This window comes from Hypanus sabinus, chromosome 18, assembly GCF_030144855.1.
Source record: "Hypanus sabinus isolate sHypSab1 chromosome 18, sHypSab1.hap1, whole genome shotgun sequence".
Lineage (NCBI taxonomy): Eukaryota > Metazoa > Chordata > Chondrichthyes > Myliobatiformes > Dasyatidae > Hypanus > Hypanus sabinus.
Genome location: NC_082723.1, coordinates 21,398,948 through 21,423,052, shown reverse-complemented (window position 1 = coordinate 21,423,052; position 24,105 = coordinate 21,398,948). Strand labels below are relative to the sequence as shown.

At 38.4% G+C, this 24,105-nt stretch overlaps 1 protein-coding gene across 7 annotated transcripts in view; it reads right to left on the bottom strand.

The window, feature by feature from the left end:
- The window catches only part of LOC132407402 (disabled homolog 2-interacting protein-like), a 605,300-nt gene that overhangs the window by 59,196 nt on the left and 521,999 nt on the right, over nucleotides 1-24,105 (bottom strand). For all 7 annotated transcript variants that reach the window (XM_059993828.1, XM_059993832.1, XM_059993831.1 and 4 more), the window contains 2 exons: nucleotides 2,140-2,284; nucleotides 65-209 (listed from right to left, as the gene is read on the bottom strand). In XM_059993828.1, the coding sequence (XP_059849811.1) occupies nucleotides 65-209; nucleotides 2,140-2,284 (290 nt within the window). The remainder of the gene's footprint in view (nucleotides 1-64; nucleotides 210-2,139; nucleotides 2,285-24,105) is intronic.

Genomic DNA, 24,105 nt, shown 5'->3' with positions numbered 1-24,105 from the left:
CACAGATTCACAAAAAGAAAAACCACGTAGGAAATCAGCACTGAAAAGCAATAGGCTGACTGACCAGTAAGAATTAATTATCTTGCAGAACGCCAGTTCACAGCACATCTTTAAGTTGCTCTGATGCTCAGCGAGGTCTCCTGATGAGCATTTGTTTGGATCCACCTCACAATTTTCATCTGATTCATACAGAGCCTTGATGAACTCTCCTGTTAAACATAAATAATCATGTTAAGTCATGATATACATATGGAAAACTAATTTTGATTAGTGGCACAGTAATATTATAAACCGATCTTCTGGTTTAAGATGACGCTTGTGAAGCGCAGCGATGACTTGCTGGCAGCATACAAAACTACTGACTACTTTATTAATTGTACTTTTTTTTGAAAATGATCACTGCAATCAACAGCTTGTAACTTCCCTTTTGAACCACCTGTATGACCCAGCACTTTTGCAATGTGAAATAAAGTCTTGAAGGTACGGGATGGTTGCAGCATGGCATGTACAGGCTGGATCAAGGAGGCTGGGTCCAGGCGCAAGAGCAGGTAACGAGCCAATGTTGTGCCATAGCTGCAGAGGGCTTGGAGCAACTCGAAGCGGCAGATCCGAGGCTAGGCAGAGCTGAGGTGGCGGAACTAGGCCTGAGAGCAAGGAAGAAGCTGATGTTCGATCGAGTTAAGTGCCAGGCCAGATTAGAAAGATCAGGTATAGGCTTAACTGAGGTGGTGGTGCCTGGGCCTGAGAGCGTTTTAAAGCAGCAGGGCCTGGGTCCAATAGCAAGGAATGACCTGCTGTTTGGTTGATTTAAGCTCTATGCCAAATTGAAAAGGTCAGGGTGTCAGGACCACTGTTCAGTACACTGCTTTGCGAGGTTTATTCGTCTCTGTGCTGAACTGAGGCCGTGGCCTGTATCAACAGGCTCCTGGATGGCAGCAATGATGACTGGTAACATGGCTGTGAACTCATTTTCATGAATTTCAGTACTGAATGTTATTTGTTTCCTTTTATTTTTTATACTATTTGTTTTTTTTCTGCACACTAGGTGTTTAACAATCTTTTTTAAAAAATAGGTTCTGTTGGGTATCTTTGTTTTGTACTTGCCTGTAAGGAGACGAATCTCTAGGTTGTATATAGTATACATCCTTTGATAATAAATGTAATTTGAACTTTTAAACTTAATATTTAAAAAACTGCCTTTCAAGCTTTCTGTGAAGCCTTAATTGTATGTGTATTCAAGCACAATATACATTTGGGATTCAGATTAAACTACTTAGATAAAAAATATTTCCTGCAGCTGAAATGGTAAAAAAAAAGGAATAGTGACAAAATAGGTAGCCCCAGAAATTTATCATATTCTAAATAATAAGGCACTGGTGAATATCGAAAGGCCTAGATAGAGTGGATGTGGTGAGGACGGTTTGATAATGAGGGTGATTGACTAAAAGAATGTTAAAATTATTCGGAATTGAGTTAGCAAGGACAAATGGTAAGGGTTTCAATAGCAGAACAGTTAAGGCTAGAGTAAATATGTGTGATGTTATAGATATGAAAATACATTGCCCTAGAATCATTGAGTAATGCACCACTAAATCACTTTAACCAACCAGTCCATATTGACCATTAAATATCTATCTACAGTTTATTCTTGACACCCTATTTCCTACAGTGGGGGAGTCCAGGGTCACAATCTCATTATACAAGGATGTCCCTTTAGAATGGAGATGAGGAGGAATTTCTGTAGCCAGAAGGTAGTGAATCTGTGGAATTCACTGCCACAGACAGCTGTGGAGGTCAAATCACTGGGTATATTTAAAGCAGAGGTTGATAAGTTCTTGATTAGTGAGGGTGTCAAAGATAATGGGGAGAAGGCAAGAGAATGGGGCTGAGAGGGTTAATAAATCAGCCATAATAGAATAGCAGAGCATACTGGATAGACTGAATGGCCTAATTCTGCTTTTGTGTCTTATGGCCTGACAGATTACAACTAGAGATTATTCACAACTAGTATTTGACACTTCCAAAGTTACAGTGTAACATTTTTCAAGTGTTAGCATTTGCCTGACTATTCAGCATTTCCTTTTGAGAACGAGAGCGAAGCAAACTCTATTTGCAATCCCCCTTCCCAATTTGATGTACCAAGTGCATCCTGGAGATACTTCTGCCCAACCAACTTCAGATACTCTTCTATTGCTTTGGTTGCCAAGGTGTTCTCCCGAAAAATTAGATGCTCGTTGTCCCCACAGCGATCAACTTCTGACATCATTAAATCTGTCAAGAAGTCCTGCAAAAGAGAATTGTAAAGCTGAGCTAATTAAACTATTAATTGCTAAACATTAATTAAATTCATTCTAAACTTTACAATGATATTTACTTAAGAAAACACTGAAAAACACTTGAGACTTAAACTGTGTTTTGAATCTTATGAGACTATTCATGCAAAGGTTATTAAAATATTTTCGATAACTGCTTCAGTAACAAGTATGAATCTGTTATGGTGCTGTACCATTTTGAGCATATCTCCCGATGATTAAGTGACTGAAAAAATAACAAATTGGAGAAGTAACTGCAGTTGTAAACAAAAAAAGGTTCAGAAAGGAAATAATTTTTGTTTAATAAATGATCAGTACCATAGCTTACAATTTTCTTTTGTGAGCAAGGCAAACTTCCTGAGATATATGATTTTTAGTGAACAAGCACACATTCTACATCACTTTTTGAGTTGTGTTGGCTAGGTAAGAGGCAATGTCAATTAAGGGCAGCCTCTCATCTTTACCCATATGTATGTTGCCCATCATTCTTCAAAGTAAGTTTATTGTCTGTTATGAATGTGCCACAACTCTGAGGGGCTGAAGGGTACCAAGTTGCCCCCTCCTTTTTGAGAATCGCAAGATCGCTATTAATTCGGGTCTGGGACACACGCAGAATCCACAAGGTTTGGAATGTGTCCTGGCCTCAGCAAAAACGGAACCATTGATAATGGCTATTGCCTCTTGGAGACGGAATTGTGTATTGAGTACTGTACTATTCATTGAAGTCCCTCAGGGGACGACCAGAGTGAACTGGTTGAAGGATTGCATCATCCCAACCTGATTGACATCTGAGACCCCGTGAGTAAGGATAAAAGAGGGTCTGGGGAACAACCCCTTTAGACGCACCAGGAGAAACGCTGAAAATCCAGTGACAGCGTTTTATAGCGAATGCCAGTGAGGGCTTGGGTACGTCCTCCCTTGCCTGGGTTGGCGGGCTCATCACAGAAGAATGGTTTGGCTAAAGGAGAGGCCACAAGTGAACGGCCACACCAACGAGACTCCGACGGATCGAAATCATAAAAGGAAAGCCGGCAAGTTTTTCTCCAAATTTCTCTCTCTCTCTCCAACCATTGCAACATAGCGGTCCCCAAAGGCTGCATCCTGCATGAACTGAGTGAACTTTTTATTTCCATCGGACAATACATTATCCTCTAGACAATGATAGAACTTATTTCTTGTTGATTATTATTATACCCGCACTTTTAGATTTAGTATTGACAATGCATATTATCTGTATGTTTGCATTGATATTATTTTTGTGTATTTTTACTAATAAATACTGTTAAAAATAGTATCATCAGACTTCAACGGACCCCTCTATCTTTGCTGGTAAGTGACCCAGTTACGGGGTTCGTAACGTATCAAAGTAAACATATGTTACCATATACAACCCTGAGATTCACTTGCTTGAGGACATTCACAGTAAATCGAAGAAACACAATAGAGTCAATGAAAGGCAACACCCAACGGGACGGACAAACAACCAAATGTGTAAAAGACTACAAATGTGCAAATACAAAATTAAAAAAGGAAATAATCATAAATAAATATCAAGGACACACGAAGAGTCCTTGAAAGTGAATCTATAGGCCATGGGAACAGTTCAATGATGGGGTGAGTGAAGAGCCGGATGGTTGAGGGGTAATAACTGTTCCTGAACTTGGTGATATGGGTCCTGAGGCTCCTGCACCTTCTTCCTGATGGCAGCCGTGAGAAGACAGCATGGAGTGGACGGTGGGAGTCCTTGATGATGGAGGTTGCTTTCTTGCACAGCGTAGGTGTGCTCAATGGTGGGGAGGGTCTTTACCCATAATGGATTGGGGTTAGCTCTAATTCACTGAATTAAGAATCCTGACCATCCCAAATGATGTGTTGCTAAATTCCATGAATGGTTTAGATTTCTTGAATACATCCCCAATGGTAGAGACTCTTGGATATTATCCCTCCAATGGAAATTTAACAGTTCATTCTGGCTCTCATCATGTATTTTCTTTTGTTTAATTTTTATATTAAAAAATTAATACATATTGACTACATTTTCATGTTGTCTAAATTAACACGTATTGATGAGATTTTCGTATTGATTAAATTAACACACATCCCTTGTAAAAATGGTGTCTGAAAAAAGCCCATTCACTTCCTCCCTCACCTCCACTGAAGTCTCCAAACCATCCTTCAGAAGGAGGTAACACAAAGTTCAGGTTTATAGTCATCTGACTATAGATACACAGTGGCTAAAAAAGTATTCACACCCCCACCCCCAAAAGTTTTCATGTTTTATTGTTTTCAAACATTGAACCATAGTGGATTTAATTTTGCTTTTTTTTTTGACATTGTTCAACAGAAAAAGACTCGTGTCGGATTGTATACAGATCTCTACAAAGTGATCTTAATTAATTACAAATATAAAACACAAAATAATTGAATGCATGAGTATTCACCCCCTTAATAGGACACACCAAATCATCACTGGTGCAGCCAACTGGTTTCAGAAGTCACATAATTACTTAAATGGAGATCACCTGTGTGCAGTCACAGTGTTTCAATCTGGTGTATCTGGAAGGACCAACTTCTGGTGAGTCAATATCCTGGCAAAAACGACACCACGAAGACAAAAGAACACTCCAAGCAACTCTGTTAAAAGGCTATTGAAAAGCAGATGGATACAAGAAAATTTCCAAGTCACTGAATATCCGTTGGAATACAGTTAAGTCAATCATCAAGAAATGCCAAGAATATGGCACAGCTGTAAATCTGCCTAGAGCAGGCTGTCCTCAAAAACTGAATGATCGTGCTAGAAGGGGACTAGTGAGAGAGGCCACCAAGAGACCAGTGACAACTCTGGAGGAGTTACAAGCTTCAGTGGCTGAGATGGGAGAGACTGCATTCAACAACTGTTGCCTGGATGCTTCACCAATCACAGCTTTATGGGAGAGTGGCAAAGAGAAAGTCACTGTCGAAAAAAAAACCTCACATGTAATCTCAGCTAGAGTTTGCCAGAAGGCATGTGGGAGACTGTGAAGTCAGCTCGAAGAAGGTTCTATGGTCTGATGAAACCAAAATTGAGCTTTTTAGCCATCAGACTAAACACTTTGTTTGATATAAGCCAAACTTTGCATATCACCAAAAGCACACCATCCCTACCGTGAAGCATAGTGGTGGCTGCATCTTGCTGTGGAGATGCTCTACTGCAGCAAGTCCTGGAAGGCTTGTGAAGATAGAGGGTAAAATGAATGCAGCAAAATACAGGGAAACCCTGCAGGAAAACCTGATCCAGTCTGCAAGAGAACTGAGACTCGGGAGATCTGTTTTCCCATAAGACAATGACTTCAACCGTAAAGCCAAAGCTACAAAGGAATGGCTTTAAAACAACATAGTTAATGTCCTGGAGTGGCCAAGTCAGAGTCCAGACCTCAATCCATTTGAGAATTTGTGGCTGAACATGAAAAGGGTTGTTCACTCACAATCCCCATGCAATCTGACAGCTTGAGCAGTTTTGCAAAGAAGAATGGGAAAATATTGCAGTGTTCAGATGTTTAGAGACCTATTCACACCGACTCAAGGCTGTAATTGTTACCAAAGGTGCATCTACTATATACTGACTTGAAGGGGGTGAATACTTATGTAATCAATTATTTTGTGTATTTAATATTTGTAATTAATTTAGATCACTTTGTAGAGATCTGTTTTCACATTGACATAGAAGTCTTTTTCTGTTGATCAGTGTCAAAAAAGCCAAATTAAATCCACTACGATTCAATGTTGTAAAACAATAAAACATGAAAACTTCAGTGTGTAGGTAGGTGCGTGCAGGTGTGTGTAAGATAGTCAATAAAATATGATTCAAAACTCGTGTGAAGACTGCAGCACAGGTAAATAGTAAACAGCTCACTGTCCTAGCGATGAGACCTCGGTGGTAGCAGGGTATTCATTAGTCTCACAGCCTTGGGAAAGAAGCCGTCACCTAGTCTGGCAGCCCTAGTCCTGGTGCTCCTTATGGTAGAATGTTAAAGAGATTGTGGGATGGGTGGTAGGGATCCTCAACACTGCTTCAGACCGTTCATCTACAACACTCCCAGTAAAAATCACAAATAGAGGAGAGAGAGTCCCGGGTGACCCTCTCAGCAGTTTTCATTATCCTCCGTAAGTTCTTGTGGTCTAATGCCTTGCAGCTTCCATACTACACAATGATAGGGGCAGTCAGGATACTCTCGATGCTGCTGCTGTAGAAAGTTGTTAGAATGGGGGTGGGGGTCCTTGTATGCCCCAATCTCTTTCTCAAAGAGTGGAGATGCTGCCTTCATAACTTATGAGGAGGCATTAGTCCAGCTAAGAATGTCTGTTAAGTGCATAAGAAGGAACTTTGCTTTTCACTCTCTGCATGGCAGAACCATTAATCTGCAACGGAGAGTGGTTGACCAGTGCTTTCCTGAAGTCCACAATTGTCTTCTTTGTTTCATTCACATTGAGACTCAGGTTATTGTTCTCACACCATTTGACAAGCCTCTTTGCCTCGTCTCTGTATGCCAACTCATTATTGTTGATGGTGAAGCCAACCACTGCAATATCATCGGTGAACTTGATGATGCAGTTTGCGCTGGATCTGCAGTGCAGTCGTGAGTCAGCAGCGTGAACTGCAGTGGGCTGAGTACATAGCCCTGGGGTGGGGCACCACTGCTCAGCATGATAGAGCTTGCGATATTGCTGCCAATTCAGATTGACAGGGGTCTTTCCATCAAGAAATCCAAGATCCAGTTATAGCGAGCAGTATTGAGTCTAAACGAGGAGAGTTTACTCACTACCTCTGAGGGATGATTGTGTTAAATGCCAAGTTGAAGTCAACAAACAACATCCTGGCACATGTCGCATCATTTCCTAAGTGGGACTGGACGAAGTGGAGGGCCGAGGCTAAGGCATCATCAGTGGACTGGTTCACCTGTTGATCTGTTGGTGTTGTCTACTGTGTCCTGTGCTCCTGATGCAGTCTCCTCTGTGTAGGTGAGACTCAACTAAATTAAGAAACCACTTTGCTGAGCACCTTTACCCAATCTGCAAAAAGCAGGATTTCCCAGTGGCCAAGCATTTCAATCCCAATCCCCATTTCCATTATGACACAGCAGTCTAAGGCCTTCTCTTCTGCCATGATGAGGCCACTCTCAGGTTGCAGGAGCATCAACTCATAATTCATCCGGGTAGACTCTAATTTGATGGCACATGCATCGATTTCTCTAGTTTACAGTAATTTTCCCTCTTCCTCCTTCAATTCCCATTCTGTCTCTCCTCTTACCTCTTATCCTCACCTGCCTATCATCTCCCCCGGTGCTCCTCCTTCCCTTTCTCGCATGGTCCACTCTCCTCTCCTATCAGATTATTTCTTCTCCACCTATCTTCCAGCTTCTTACTTCAATTCCCCCCCACCACCCCTCTCCACTGACCTGGCTTCACCTATCACCTTCTAGCTTGTAATCCTCCCCCTCCAATAACTATACTTGGAGCTGGCTTCTTCCCCCTTCTTTTCCAATCCTAGGAACTGTTCATTCATTTCGAAAGAGGGAGGAGAGAGGGGGGAGTGGGAGGGGAGAGGGATACACACACACACACATATATATATATACACACACACACACATACATACAACCATCACAGATTTCCCACTGCAATTTTTGACAACTTAATACACAGAATAATATTTTAAGAATTTGAGTGGCAGGCTAGCAGTAGAATTCTACTAGCCAGCAAGATTGAAGACTGCAGGCAGGTGCTCCTGAATCAATGTTTTGCACTTTTGTGGATCATGAATTTGTAATACAGCAGAAGAAAATAATACCTTATCATATTTCTTAACCCAGCAGTGCACAAAACTGACAAAAACGTGTCTGATCTTTAGCGGATGAGAAACCCACTACAAACATTGACATTTGCAAGCTTTCCATACAACGTGGAGATTATTTTGGAAATATCATTAATTGAATTAAGTTTCCATGAATTCAAACTATTGGAATATAACCGTAAAATGTGGGAATGTGTACTGAACATATAGAACATCAGCTGCAAATGTTAAGCCTTTGGGTTCACAGACGATAGGATGAGAAGAGTAGAATTGACTGCCAGCAAGCTCCCCCATTTATTTCAGTAATGGTGCAGTTCATCATCATTCAGCTGATTCTGGCAGGAAAGAGGTGGTTAGGGCATTCAATACATTTGCACAATTAGGTATCAGTAGGCAATATCCAAGATAATTAAAATGGTTTATAAGTTTTTTCTTCCCTGCCCAAGACAGATGCCTGGTTTTTAATTTCAGCCACTGAAGTCATCAGCTGAGAGCTAATGAAAGTCACTCAGCAAAGACTAATCATGGTGATGTACAGATTTAAGATATGAACTGATTCACATATATGGCGAGGAGTTAACTCCTCATATTAATTTGAGCCACATGATACACGTTCAAATCATGGACTTTTATTTAGAGATACAGCACTGTGCAGAAGTCTTAAGTATATATATCTAAGGCTTTTGCTCAGAACTGTAGTATTGCACTGTACTGCTGCGGCAAAAAAAAAACACAATTTTATGACATATGAGTGATGATAAACCTGATTCTGATATGGGTCTCTATTGTGGACTGCGAGTGGGAAGGAGGCAGGGAGAGGGGAATCATGGTCGGGGAAAAAGGGAAGGGAGAGGAAAGGGAATGAGAAACACCAGAGAGACAAAAACCAATTGTTAGGAATCAAATGATTTTGCCTCGTGTCTCAGGGCTAGGTGTGTTTGCACCCATCCCGGCACTCCTCTGCCAATTGTCCCACAACCCTCACTCAGTGCTCCACCCTCCTCATTCCCAACATCCTTTGCACCCATCAGATTTACAAACTCACTCTCCACACCACGTTGACAAAGGTCTTGGTCACCCTAGCTATCTATATGTATGCCTAAGAAATTTGCAAAGTATTTTATACTGAGGGATAGGTCCTTCGAGCCTCACTGCCCAGCTATTCCCCACTCCCATCCCGATTTAACCCTAGCCTAACCACAGAACAAATTACAATGACTGATTAACCTACCAACCGGTATGTCTTTGGAAGAAAATGAAGCACCCAGAGAAAATACATTCTTAAAAGGGAATTAACACTTGAGCAGAACTTAAGTATAATAGGAGACTAATATTAATGTGAAGGCTATAAAAAGCAAAGCATTTTTCAAAACTGCTTTAAGTAATAGCTTTTTGATTGGCATACGTATTCAGGTTTTAAACAGGTCACATCTGTTTTACCATGGAGCCAAGTAATCTAATATAACAAATATAGCTTTAAATTACCAATCATTCAAACAAATGACAGGTCAAATGTTAAAATTGATCTGACGTGATAAAAAGATTTAGCTTGCCTGGTCTGGAAAGTTCCATTATTACATCTTGTTTAATTTTCAATCCTAACTGCTTTTATTATCGTGCATAAGTGTGTTTTGCATATTGGTATGTAAAATTGGATTGTATTTCTTTTTTAATGACAAGGCAAACAATCATTAAGGTGGACGTAAGCAGAGGTTATTATAACAAAATACACTTCAGATGTAACATCCAAGCTAATCACAGGTCTGCAAAAAAAATATAAAATTAATTAGTCACAAGAGGAAAAACATTTATTTCTGCCTGTTAAAACTGTGAGTTCAGCAAGAAAAAGTAAGCAAAAGAGCTGAAGATTAACTCAAAATAACAAACCTTTGCATGATCTTTTAATTGTTCATGTAGTTCATCTTGGAAACAAATATCAGCAACCATATAATCAATGTATTTTGTTTTCAATAATGATGACAATCCTAGCAAATGAATACTTCCCTTGGAAATAATTCAAATACAAAATATCCAAACAATGCATAAAACCCATCAGAAAGATCAGAAACAGAGCTGGTGGTAGAGGCAGATACACAAGGGGCATTTAAGAGACTCGTAGATAGGCACATGGACAAAAAGAAAATGGAAAGGTCTGTGGAAGGGGAGGGTTTGATTGATCTTATTAGGTTAAAGGTTGGCACAACATTGTGGGCCGAGGGGCCTGTACTTCACTGATCTGTGCATGAACATGATATATGAAACTGCAAGTATTTCAGAATATTAGCCTTAAGTTTATTCAGAATATTTGCTGCAATATTTTGTAAACAGCATTTCTACTTTTTTAAAATAAATCTTTGAATTTGGGATATAACCACAGAGTAGCAAGAACACTAAGAAACCTTTCTAAACTGCCAACCTGAATAAAAATCAAACAGGCAAACTCCATACCATTAAAATTAAATTAGCATATATATTGCTTAAAATCACACAATGGCATTGCAAACAGTTTTCAGGAGGCTTATGTAAGAGAATGACATGCTGAGTTGAAACTGGAAACAGAACAGATTCGAGTTCTGTTGAAGGTAGTTGCATAAACAATTATTTTCCTGTGGTACCAGCACAAAAGCTCCCCAAGGATGGCCATGGGAATGAGATGGCACAGAACCAAATTCAGCAAAAAATCAATACCTTTAAGTAATGGGGGGAGGCAGGGGTGGTGTAAAATGGGAGACAAGAAGCTCAATAAGTAAATAGGTTTTAAATAAAGAACAAAAGAACGTGGCTTTGTTTTAAGTGTGCTTTGGAGCAAGCCTTTTAGATTTGCAGTGGCAGAGACCCAGAGAGTCCTTCAGGCTGAAGGAGTTTGTTTTTTCCTCTCTCTCATCTCTTAGGAAAACATTGCCATAATTTAGACAGGGCCAATTATTACAGCTTTGCAAACATCTGACAAAGGGTTTAGAAGCAGAAGTCAGACATAAATCAGAATTTTTACAGAAATATTTCAACTGATTTACAATTTATACTAACCTTAACAGAAAGTCAAGTCCACAAGCTTAAAAAAGGATGTTCAAGATATTTTCCCCTTGTTCTTAGGAGAAACAAACTATGACTAAAGCTGTTAAGGGAAGAAATAACAAGGAAAAACCAGTCAAAGTGACAAGTGGCACAAACAGTGGTTTTCATGGCGTCAAAGTTTTGAAAATTGTTTTTATTGAGTTTCCAAAGATAAGGAGAGCAATGTAGTTTCCCAATTCCTCTTGGCCTCTCTTTACTAGTAAACCTTATGCACTGTTAGTACAAGTTCTCTGGGATGGGGTGAGGTAGAAAGAAAGCCAAGAGAGTGGGGAGGCTTTTGAAGAACCAATTTAAAAATGTTTCAGTTGAGAAAGACTTAGTCCCACAACCTAGCTGCTCCAATGATTTAAGTACATGTTACTTGCAATGGTCCCTCCTCCCCACTTTTGTTAAGAGGTGCAGACTGACATTAAGTGCAGTTAGACCTTCACAATTTTGGGCCCCTGTTTGGGTGTGTGGCTATTCAATAACAAGCTTAGAATTAACAGTACGTGGCAGTTATGTCCATTAGAAGCCCTTGCCATGCTGGCATTCTGCCTGCTTCTCAGAAAATGACACTTTAAATCCCTCATTTTAATGCCTGTGCCTACCTCCATGGCATTAACTTCAGTCCCCACTGTCAGACATGATCCTAACAACCACTTGGTAATTAGATTGGACATGGTGTGACAACGGGTAACATCAATAGCATGAATGAATTCATTTAATACCTTCAGTAATTACTATGCAGGTCAATTTACAGCTACAGGGGGGAGAAGGAAACGCTGCAGGTTGCCTATGTGAATCATTTCTTTGGCTAGTCATTCCCACTTCCTGAAGGTGAATGCAACATATTGCCTCAGCGTTTTCTTCCATCTTTATCCAGCTCTCCAGAGGCAGCTCAAAACCAAGACTTCAAGATATGCAAGGGAATAGTTAATCATGGTGCACCATTGGATAGTAATTGTTCTAATAGTTTTGTAACAGTTCAAGTTCAAGTTTAACCGTCATTCAATCATACACATTTATACAGCCAAATGAAACAGTGTTCCTCTGGGGCTAAGGTGCAAAACTGAATTGAATTGACTTCATTTCTTACATCCTTCACTTACACGAGGAGTAAAAATCTTTACGTTATGTCTCTGTCTGAATGTGCAAATTACAGTAGTTTGTAATAAATAGTATGTACAGTGAGGTATACAACTGATCTGTCAATATAGCTTAGAAATAAAATTGTGTCAGTGTGAATTAATCAGTCTGATGGCCTGGTGGAAGATGTTGTCCTGGAGCAGTTTGTGGCTGGGGTGACTCAGGTCCCCAATGATCCTTTGGGCTCTTTTTACGTACCTGTTGCTGTAAATGTTCTGAATAGTGGGAAGCTCACATCCACAGATATGCTGGGCTGTCTGAATACATATACTCAGTACATCAAAACACTCAAAACCCAGCACATATAGTTATACACAGCACATATAGTCATAAAAATAAAATTGGCACGTCCTTGAGTGACATGGCCTGAAGATTGATGGTGCAAATGATGTTGTCCTGCAGCCATGATTCAGCGAGAACAAGCATTCAGCCGTTCCACATCAGGCGGCGCTGGGTAAGCACACGAAGGCATATCAGCTTGTTTTCCTAGAAGCCAATGCTGGGGAACCGCACTGACAGAAGGGAGCAGTCTCCAACCCAGCATGCATGATATTTCCAGTGTGCCTGCCATGCCTGTGTTTTCTCCCACACCGCCACCAGCACTTCCTCCCCTGGGTGACTACGACTGGTCTGCACTACAATGAGGCCACACTGCTCTCCCACCATCGGTCTCGTAGTACTTTATATATTACCAATGTCCATCAGTGTCAAAATGGTTGTTGTGACGTGTCTAGTGTGGTAGTGTAGTGGGTAGTTCTGTCACTCTCACTCTCAGCTTCCACTGCTGATTAGCAATCTTACGAAAAGGAGAGCTGAATGAGCAAGTCTCTCCCTGCCAGAACACAGCCTCTCCAAAAGCAAGCCTCGTGTAGTGTCTCCTCGCTGGTGACACATGGAAACTGAACTCCTTTCGGACTCAGGCTGAACTACAGAGGATGGGGAGGAGGTCTGGCCCCTCCACACATAGCAAGCAGGCCCACCGGTGTGTGGACACGCCCTGGTGCTCATGAACCAGATCCCCAGCTATGGGTAAATAGCCCCACTGCCCTGTGGGCCCCTCCAGAGAGACAAAAGCTACAGAAGTAAACAAAGACAGAAAATCCAGAGTGAAGCCCTTAAGGCAGCTGGACATCATTAAACATCCTTCCAGCAGCCCCTGCAGCCAAGCTGGTGCCAAACGTATTGCTTCATAAGCTTTCTTTTGGACTACATTGCTGAGGCCGAGAGGAGGATCTTGATGACTGGGCATCTCAGGATCTGCATACCTTCCACCCAGGCTTCTGATGATGATCATCATCATCCGTTGTCCTTTGAGAGAGATGGATGCCAACCAAGGCCCAACAGAGTCTTGCGATCACAAGAAAAATGATTAAGACACACACTTGGATGATTTATTGGAGGCAGGGAGGCTGCTGCAACCAAGCACTCCGCCATCGTACCAGAAATCTATGTACAGTTCCTTAATCTGTCCTAAACTTCACTATAATTTATTCTGTGGGCCTACAAATGGAAATGTTGAGGGAATGCTAGCTAGAAATTTGTCTACACGTATACAGTACTCAGCGTGTGTTGCCAAAAACCAGAGCATTAATACAATTAACATTAAAACTGACTTTACTGGCATCTTGTACAGAACGGTGTGTTAGAGATGGCGCCGTTGTGCCAGTATTGCTCTCAGCAGTGCTGGGTACACTGGGTGCCAGGAACCCAACACAGACCCAGCAACAAATCACCCAAGGCTTGTTGTGGAGAGGTAGAGGTGGGGGGTGGAGGAAGAACTGGTGAGGCTGCCCAGTTCTGAGACGTGGGTTTGATCAGGTGAGTATGGTTACCACTGGGACTGGCAGTAACTGACCCCAAATGCTGTCAGAACATCGACATCTATCTGTCTCCTGGCGTGGAGATTTCATCTTAGTCACTGGGAGAGCTGGCCAGTATGAGTTCATGAGCCCAGTGAGGCTGGTGGAGAATCTGATCTGACTGTGTGTGAGTGAGTGGGGTGGGGGGGGGGGGGAAGAGTAGTGGATGGGAGGGAAGAAAGGGGCTTGTTTTGCTAGTTTTGTTTTGTTGTTTCGTCGCTGTTGTCTGCTGAATATTGTGGGCGTGCTACAGCCTGGGAGTGTGGCAATATTGAAGGATGTCCCTGGCACGTCCTTGGGCTGTGATGGTTATTACACACATTTCAATGTACATGGGATAAATAAATAAATCTGAAACAACAGCTTCCATAACATCTAGCAGATGGTGTTCAGGGAAACGAGATGGCTAGGTGCTGTCAATCCCCAAAAACAGCCTGCACTCCATATATCAGTTAGGTCGTGGCCCTAAGCTTCACACCCCACAGCTGGGCAGCCACACCGCTTGCCCTAGGCTGCCAAAACCATTCCTCACAGGCTGATTCTCTACACCAGTCTGCAGAGCAAATCACTGTGGGAGAAACATCCCTGCCAGGATCCCATGAAAAGAGACCTTGGAAAACTAGTGATGAAAAGTATTTTGAGAGATAGAAGCCAGTGCAAGAGGCACAGCGAAAATCAAGGGACGTTGCCTGCTCTTCTCTCAATCATTATCAGCTACATCCAACCTGTAAAGGCTGATTCTGGGTTACTGAGTAGGTCAGAACTGTGGCAGGATTTGAAACTGAGTATCTTGAAGGTGTGTTTAAAGTTCAAATCAGATTTATTATCTAAGTAAATATATGTCACATTGACATTCATTGACATATACTCTGACATTCATTTTCTTGCAGGCAATCAAGTAGAACAAAGAAACATAATAGAATCAATAAAGAACTATGAAAGGACTGACTAACAACCAATGCGCAAAAATGGTAGATGGCTAGTGTGAGTTGTAGAGTTCTTGAAAGTGAGCCTAGGGGGGTGGAGTTTCAAGATGGCGGCGTAAGCATCTGCCTTTTAGGCGCTCTTTATTTTTTTAACTATAATCACCCTTTAATTAGACCTTTTCGAACTTAATCATATGAGTTGCTACCTTTGATTGACCCTTTTTTCCTAAAATAATAGTTGATCTAATCTTGTCAAACCTAAAATGGCTACAAGTAAGAAATCGGCTAAGGATCCTGTATCCATCGACGCAATTGTTGGTCTTTTGGACACTAAACTGGATGTTAAATTTGCGGCTATGGAAAGTAAATTGGACAATAAACTGGATGCTAAATTTGCGGCTCTGGAAGGCAGACTAGAAGGTAAATTGGACAGTAAACTGTTAAGTTTTGAAAGGAGGATTACTTCGAAAATATCCGATCTTGAAGGAGTTGTTAAATCGCTTGAAACTAAGTTTCAGTCGCAGGCGTTAGAGGTTCAACAGCATGGAAATAAGATCACGACTCTTGAACAATCAATTTGTGAAAAAGCACGTACAATTGAAGTGTTAGAGAAGAAGATAGAGTCGACTGCTAAAACTTTAGATCAGTACAAGTTTAAAATTACTGATCTTGAAAATCGTTCTCGCAGACAGAATTTGCGCATCATCGGAATTCCCGAAAAAGTTGAGTCCGGTGATTTAACTGAATTTTTCTCTAAATTACTGTGGGAAATTTTCGGTGGTGAAGGTTTGAAAAATGAACCTGTTATTGACCGCGCTCATAGAGTTGCGAGGCTTTCGTCTGTGTCTGATAAACCACGAGCGGTGATTGTTCGCCTTCATTATCCTCGTGAGAAAGAGCTTCTAATTCGATTAGCTCGTAAAAAAGGTATGATCTCCTACAGAAATTATTCATTTCGAATAGTTGAAGACTATTCGTATGAAGTAATGAAAGCCAGGATCGCTTTTAAACCAGTGATGGCAGAGATTCATTCGATTGGATTTAAACAAGCTTTAATGTATCCAGCGAAACTTAGAATGGTGCTGCCCGACAACAGTCTACACTTTTTTATCACTCCTGAAGAAGCGAAGAAATTTGTTGAAGAATATCGATCCTCTAGTGCAACTTGAACTATGAGTTACATTGAAGATTTTTTTTTTGGAGAGAGGATGTTATTTCATTTTAAGTTTTAACCCTGGAAGTTGGGTTATAACTTCTTATTTTGAACTATGGGTCTGGGTCTTTTTTTTTACTACTATTATTATTGCTTATAGATGCTGTTTTAATTTTTATAATATCCTTTTTTTATATACGTTTGTATTTTGTAATAATGAATTATTTTTTTTTTTCAAAATGTCGTTTCTTCTTCCCATAAGTCTTTACTTTTTATAAGCGTTTATTTGCTTGCCTGTATTTAGAAATGGAACAAAGGTTTTGAATTCTTTTTCTTTAGTTTTTTTTTTAAATATGTTGTAGTGTCTATTAAATCTTTTTTTTAATAAAAATATTCTATTTTGATAACTTTTTTACTATATTTTCTTATTAGATTGCTGAATTTATATTCATATTTTGTAATATGGCTTTCTCAAAATGTCGTTTCTTCTTCCCATAAGTCTTGGCTTGTGAAACGTCATCTTTGTATCTGAATATGGAATTTCTTTTTTAAAGGTGTATCACATTTTTAAACTTTAATGTGCATTTTTTTTTATTAATGATCTTTCTGGTTTTACTATTTTAGTTTTTTTTTGATTTGTCTGATATGGGTGTGTATGTGTATGTGTATATATATATATATATATATATGTAGGTATATATATATATATATATTTTTTTTTTGCAACTCTATATTTTAATTGGGGTGTTATATAGTTTTTTCTTAAAAAATTTTCTTATGGAGCTGCCATCTTGAAATGGGGGTAATATTAGTATTAGTTTATGCGCCTGCCGCTTGGCTTTCTTTCAAAGGGTGGGGGGAGGGGGGAGGGATCTTTTTTCATGCTTTTGCTTTTTATTTTTTTGCTTTTAGTTTATGGGCTGACTTTAAATTGTTAATATTGTTGAGGTGTCAGGATCTCCGGTTGCTCCTGAATCAATTTTCCTTCTTCCTAAATTGTGGGTTATGTGTCTTTTTAACCTTTTATGATACACACAATTAATATTGGTATGATGGATAAATCTATTAACTTTATCTCGTGGAATACTAATGGTTTAAATCATCCGATTAAACGTAAAAAAATATTTAAAGTATTCCATAGATTGAACGCTAATATTATTTTTGCACAGGAGACCCACATTAGGAGGGAGGATAATCAACGTTTTTTTAGGTTCTGGAAAGGTCAACAATTTCACTCAAATTGTACCGCTAAAATTAGGGGTGTGTCTATTTTTATAGACGCCTCAATTTCGTTTACACATTATGAAATTATTTCTGATCCACAGGGTAGATTTTTGTTGATAACTGGTTCACTTTTTAATCGGAAAGTTGTTTTAGTTAATATTTATGCTCCAAACTTTGATTGTCCTGAATTTTTTAAACGTTTATTTACTTCTCTTCCTAATTTGAATGAATATATGTTGATTATGGGTGGAGACTTTAATTGTTGTTTGAATCCTTCGATGGATAGATCTAAACCTATTCGAACTCTTCCGAATAGATCAGCTTTACTTATTAATTCTTTTATGGTTGATTCTGGAATTACTGAAATATGGCGGTTTTTGAATCCTAAAGGTAAAGAATTTTCATTTTTTTCACATGTATATCATAGTTATTCTAGAATTGATTACTTTCTTATTGATCATCGTTTATTAACAGATGTTATTGATTGTAAATACGATTCTATTGCTATTTCGGATCATGCGCCTTTGAAGTTATCTATCAAGATTTCGGATTCTTCTATCAATACTAGATCTTGGAGACTTAATGCTACTTTACTTCAAGATCCAGAATTTATTACCTTCATAAAACAACAAATTGACTTATTTTTTTCAACAAACTATAATGAAGAGATTGATAAAGGAATACTTTGGGACTCTTTCAAGGCTTTTATTCGTGGACAAATTATTTCATATTCCGCTGGTAAAAGAAAACAAAGATATTCAGATATAGCTTTATTGGTGGATAAAATTAAAGAAATTGATAAGATTTATTCCGTTACTCCTACCAAAGAACTTTATAAGAAGAGAGTTGAGCTTCAAATGGAACATAGTTTATTATTATCTTCTTCAATTGAGAATCAATTAATTAAGACTAGGGCTCAATTTTATATTCATAGTGATCGAACTGGTAAATTGTTAGCTAATCAATTAAAAGCTATTTCGACTAAGCGACAAATTATTAAAATTCGTAAACAAGACGGTAATTTAACTACTGATTATAAAGAAATCAATAACACTTTTCAAGATTTTTATAAATCTTTATATCAATCAGAATTTGACGGTGACCGGTTTACGATGGATAATTTTTTTAATAATTTGAATATTTCTAAACTGATAGATGAAGATTGTAGCTTGCTTGATGCTCCTATTTCTATGGATGAAATAAGAGAGGCTATCTCATCAATGAATTCAGGGAAAGCTCCTGGTCCTGATGGTTTTATTGTAGAATTTTTTAAAACTTTTTCTTTATTGCTTTCTCCTTGGCTATGTGAAATCTTTAATGATGCGTTTGTTAAGAAGAGATTACCTCAATCGTTTTATGAAGCTACTATCTCTTTAATTCTTAAAAAAGATAAAGATCCTACCTTATGTGCATCTTATCGCCCTATATCATTATTAAATGTAGACTCTAAGATTCTTACAAAAATTTTAGCCATTAGATTAGAAAAGGTATTACCACAGATTATTTCAGAAGATCAAACTGGTTTTATTAGGAATCGATATTCCTTTTTTAATATTAGAAAATTGATTAACATAATTTATACTTCATCACCTACAACCCCAGAATGTGTTATCTCATTAGATGCTGAAAAAGCCTTTGATAGAGTTGAATGGACATATTTATTTAATGCATTGAGAAACTTTAATTTTAGTCCTAATTTTATATCATGGATTAAATTAATATATTATAAACCTGTTGCTTCTGTTCTTACAAATAATTATAGATCCTCTTTTTTTCAATTATCTCGTGGTACGAGACAAGGTTGTCCTTTAAGTCCTTTATTATTTAATATTGCATTAGAACCTTTAGCTATTGCTATTCGTGAGTCTCCTAATATTTTTGGTATTACCCGTAATGAGAAGTTATACAAATTATCGCTTTATGCTGATGATTTGTTGTTATATATTTCTAATCCTAGTAGGTCTATTCCTGCTATTTTATCCTTGTTGGCTCAATTTGGTAGTTTTTCTGGTTATAAGTTAAACTTAGATAAGAGTGAGTTATTCCCTTTAAACGCGCAAACTTTATTGAGTGATAGGATGCCATTTAAAGTTGTTACTGATAACTTTATCTATTTAGGTATAAAAATCACCAAGAAATATAAAGATTTATTTGGACTAAATTTTTTACCTATGCTTCATCAAATTCAGCAACTTACTACTAGATGGTCTCCCTTATTTTTATCATTAGTTGGTCGGATTAATGCTATTAAAATGATGATTTTACCGAAATTTTTATATTTATTCCAAGCTTTACCAATTTTTATTCCTAAATCTTTTTTTGATAATATTGATTCAAAGATTTCCTCATTTGTTTGGCAAAATAAAAATCCTAGGTTAAGCAAAAGGCAATTACAAAAGTCTAAAAAAGATGGTGGTCTAGCTTTACCTAACTTTAGATTTTATTATTGGGCGAATAATATTCGTAACCTAATGTACTGGAAACTAGATTTGGATTCACCTGTGTGCCCACAGTGGGTAAATTTGGAATGTAGTGAGGTTAAGGGATATTCTATATTTTCCGTTCTTGGTTCTTTTCTTCCTATTGATTTAGCCAAATTCAATAAACAGATATCTAACCCTGTTGTTAAACATACACTACGAATTTGGTTTCAATTTCGCAAATTCTTTAATCTGAAAAACTTTGCTCTGGACAGCCCTATTTTATGTAATTTTTTTTTCAAACCTTCATTGACAGATCAAGCTTTTAGTATATGGAAAAGGAAAGGTATAAAATGTTTTCGTGATCTTTTTTTTGAAGGTACTTTGATGTCTTTTGATCAACTATCCAACAAATTTGAATTACCTAAATCTAATTTTTTTAGATACTTACAAATTAGAAATTTCTTACATAAAATTCTTCCATCTTTTCCTAATTCAACTCCATCGGATTTTTCAGATTTGATTTTTACTTTTAATCCTTGTCAGAAGGGATTAGTAGCTTTTATTTATAACATGATTATGAAGATACAGCCAGAAATATCGGATAGAATTAGACAAGAATGGGAAAAAGAACTTCGATGTAATATATCAACAGATAAATGGGAAAAAATTTTACAAATGGTTAATTCCTCCTCTATTTGTGCTAAACATGCTTTAATACAATTTAAAATTGTACATAGAGCTTATATGTCTAAAGATAAACTTGCCCGATTTTATTCGCATATTAATCCTCAATGTGACAGATGTCACTTAGAAGTGGCTTCATTGACTCACATGTTTTGGACATGTCCCACTTTACATAACTATTGGAAGGACATTTTTGATGTCATTTCCTCAGTATGGAATATCGATTTACAACCCCATTTTATTACTGCAATTTTCGGTATACCAAATGAAGATGGCAATCAGCTTTCCCCTTCAATCAGACGAATGATTGCTTTTGTAACATTAATTGCCAGAAGGTCTATATTACAAAACTGGAAAGAAGTAAATCCTCCTACTACATTTCAGTGGTTCTCCCAAACTATTTCTTATCTGAGTTTGGAAAAAATCAGAAGCACTATCTTTGATTCTTCAATTAAATTTGAAGAAACCTGGGGACCATTTATTCGACACTTTCATATGAATTAATTTGGCTTATTTCAGATCCTTTTCTCTACTTATACTTGTTCAGGTATGGAGTTCTGGAGTTTTTCTTGACACCTTTATATATTTATAAAGTGCTATTATTGCCCATGTTAGTTTTAGTTTAGTATTTTTTTTCATTATATATTTTTTCTCATATATAATTTCAATTTTTTTTTCTTTTTTCGACGATTATTTTTGTTTTTCATATATATTTATATAGACTTGATTGATTTATGTACCTTTTGTTGATGGATGTTTTAATAGGATATTATTATCCTATTACTAATGTAATCTCAAGTCTATTGAATCTGTAATCTATTCATTATTTTGTGTTGTTTTTTTTTATATATGAAATTTAATAAAAAGATTGAAAAAGAAAAAAAGAAAGTGAGCCTAGGTTGCAGAATCATTCAGAGTTGAGGTGAGTGAAGTTATCCACACTGGTTCAGGAGCCCGATGATTGAAGAGCGATGACTGTTCCTGATCCTGGTGGTGTGGGACCCAAGGCCCCTGCACCTCCTTCCAATGGCAGCAACTGGGGAACGCATTCATTACAACAGAAGGCTGACTTTTTAAAACAGAAGTATTAGTGTCTGAAGGTAGAAAGAAGATTTGCCAAATTTTAGCTGACCAAGCTGATGAGCTTTTTTAAAAAAAAATATAGAAGTTGCTTCTCCTGAGTGTTCAGATTGAGGACTAAGAATAGTTTAGCAAATCTACACTCTGCAGGCGGGTCTTTGCGGACACAGAGTGAAAGTCCCAAACTAGTTACAGGGCAATCTCTAACCCGGTGAGCATCATCTCAACCTCTTCAAGAGCCTTAACGTTTCATTGATCAACCAGCATGGCTGAAGCTTGCACTTAACTTTGTCTCATTCTAGTATGCCTCAGGTTCATGACTCACAAACACTGACAACTGTCAAAAATGCCCTAATACTAAAAATGTTTGTCGGCATGCTGTTAAGAGTTAGAAAAACGAGTAGGAAATCGCAAAATGAAATCCTTAGGGGAGCAGGAACAGCTCAGCTCTCTAGATACCTGCTTCAGAGAACAACTGCAGGGCTTCCACTGAATGACAACTGAAACTGTCAGCCCCTCAAGTTTCACCAGTTCAAGGCTGTGTCATCAGCCAAAAGGGGTGGCTGGTTGGAGAAGAGCTGTTTAAATTGGGCTTCGTCTGAGTCACCCTTTCTATCACTTTTACAGTCTGCAAGGTACTCCATAGATTTGAGAGGGGTTAAGGAAGGAACCAGCTTGCTGTGGGGTAGGCATATTGTAGCACAGCATGCTTTCAAGCTGAGGGAGAAAAAGAGTTCATACACTGTCTTCTCAATAATACTTTATATACCTAAATATACTTTAATTACCATACACTACAAACAATACTTTGTTCTCCACTGAGCCTCTTACACGAAATTTCTACACATGCTATTAAGAGGACAACTTCCACATTTAGATTGTTAACATACCCCTTTAATTATCAATTTCCTCTAATTCTAAAGCTGTGGCTGCATTCTAGCTACATATGCAAGTCAAGGATGTTGCAACCTCTTCCCGTGAGCTCGAATTTAAACCCATCGAAATACAAAAAGCTACAACAGGCAGTAAGTCTCCAGTCCAGAATAAGGCAGAATGCTGCAGGAACTCAGCAGGTCAGACAGCATCTACTAAGAGGAATAAAGTGTTTACATTTCAGGCTGAGACCCTTCTTCAGGACAGATGAAGAGTCTTGGCCTGAAACATCGACACTTTATTCCTCTTCATAGATGCCCTCTAATCTGCTGAGTTCCTCCAGCATTCTGCATGTGTTATTCTGCATTTCCAGCGTCTGTACAATCTCTTGAGTTTAAGTCTCCAATCCATTTCATGGTCTGGATTTTATTCCAAAAACTGTCTGCACACACCTAGCCGCCCTGGAGATGCAGAACCAGCTGAAGCCTGCTTCAATTTTCCAAGGTATCCTTTCTCTCACTCATCATTAGCTACAGCCAACCTGTAAAGGGCTGTGCAAGCCAAGCAAGCTTAATTAGTGCTAATGTAAGGCACCTGATGGTAGAGGTCTCTGTGCTCTAAAGCTGAGCAGAATCATCCTCAAAGCCAGTTTCATCTGTCTTGAAACGTGGCCTTCTGCATGAGTGACTTGCACTATTTTCGAGCCACACATGCAAACATGTAAACATTAGTGGTGACAAGATTTGTACTGATTCTTGAATACCAATAATGGGCTTATTTACCTGAGCTCAATGCACAGCCACGTCAGATGCACGGAAGACCTGGAACTAAACTGGTATCTTGAAATACAGTGACTTAACATTCTGCATGCCACACTAGAATATTGCAGGCCACAAAGGAATTTACAAGCCGCCATTTTATGTAGGCCAGGGCCCTTTAGAATTGTTTCCTTTATATGTATATGTGTATATATAAATGTCTAAGAAGAAAATGAAATTTGTCATTTCAGAAGAATTTTTCATTATAACAGCACTTCCAATTTTGCAACTGTTGGGCACTGAATACAATACTCAGAGCCAAAAAGAATCTTAAAAGACAAATGATTTAGATATTTCTCTCCTATACAGTTTCTAGTTTCTAACCATTTAGGATAATACCCCATATGAATATCAACATACTTGATGATGTTCAAGTTGCTTCAGGTAAAATATTATATCTACTCTACCTACAACTCAATGTGTAATATGCAGCAATCATTCTGAATTACTGAAATACAATTATAATACTTTGATGAAATACATCAGTGGCAACACTGACTGGTGCTTCATCAAAAATCTGGGTAGAGATAGCTAGCTTTAAAAAATAAGGTTTGTAGTACTAAAGTACTGTGCAAATGTCTTAAGGCACATATACATACTGCAGCTAGGATGCCCAAGACTTTTGCACTGTACTGTATATTATGACTTTCCAGTTACCAAATAACACTAAATACTACTGAGCTAATACAAAGCTAAATACAGCCAGTCGCCGAGTTACGT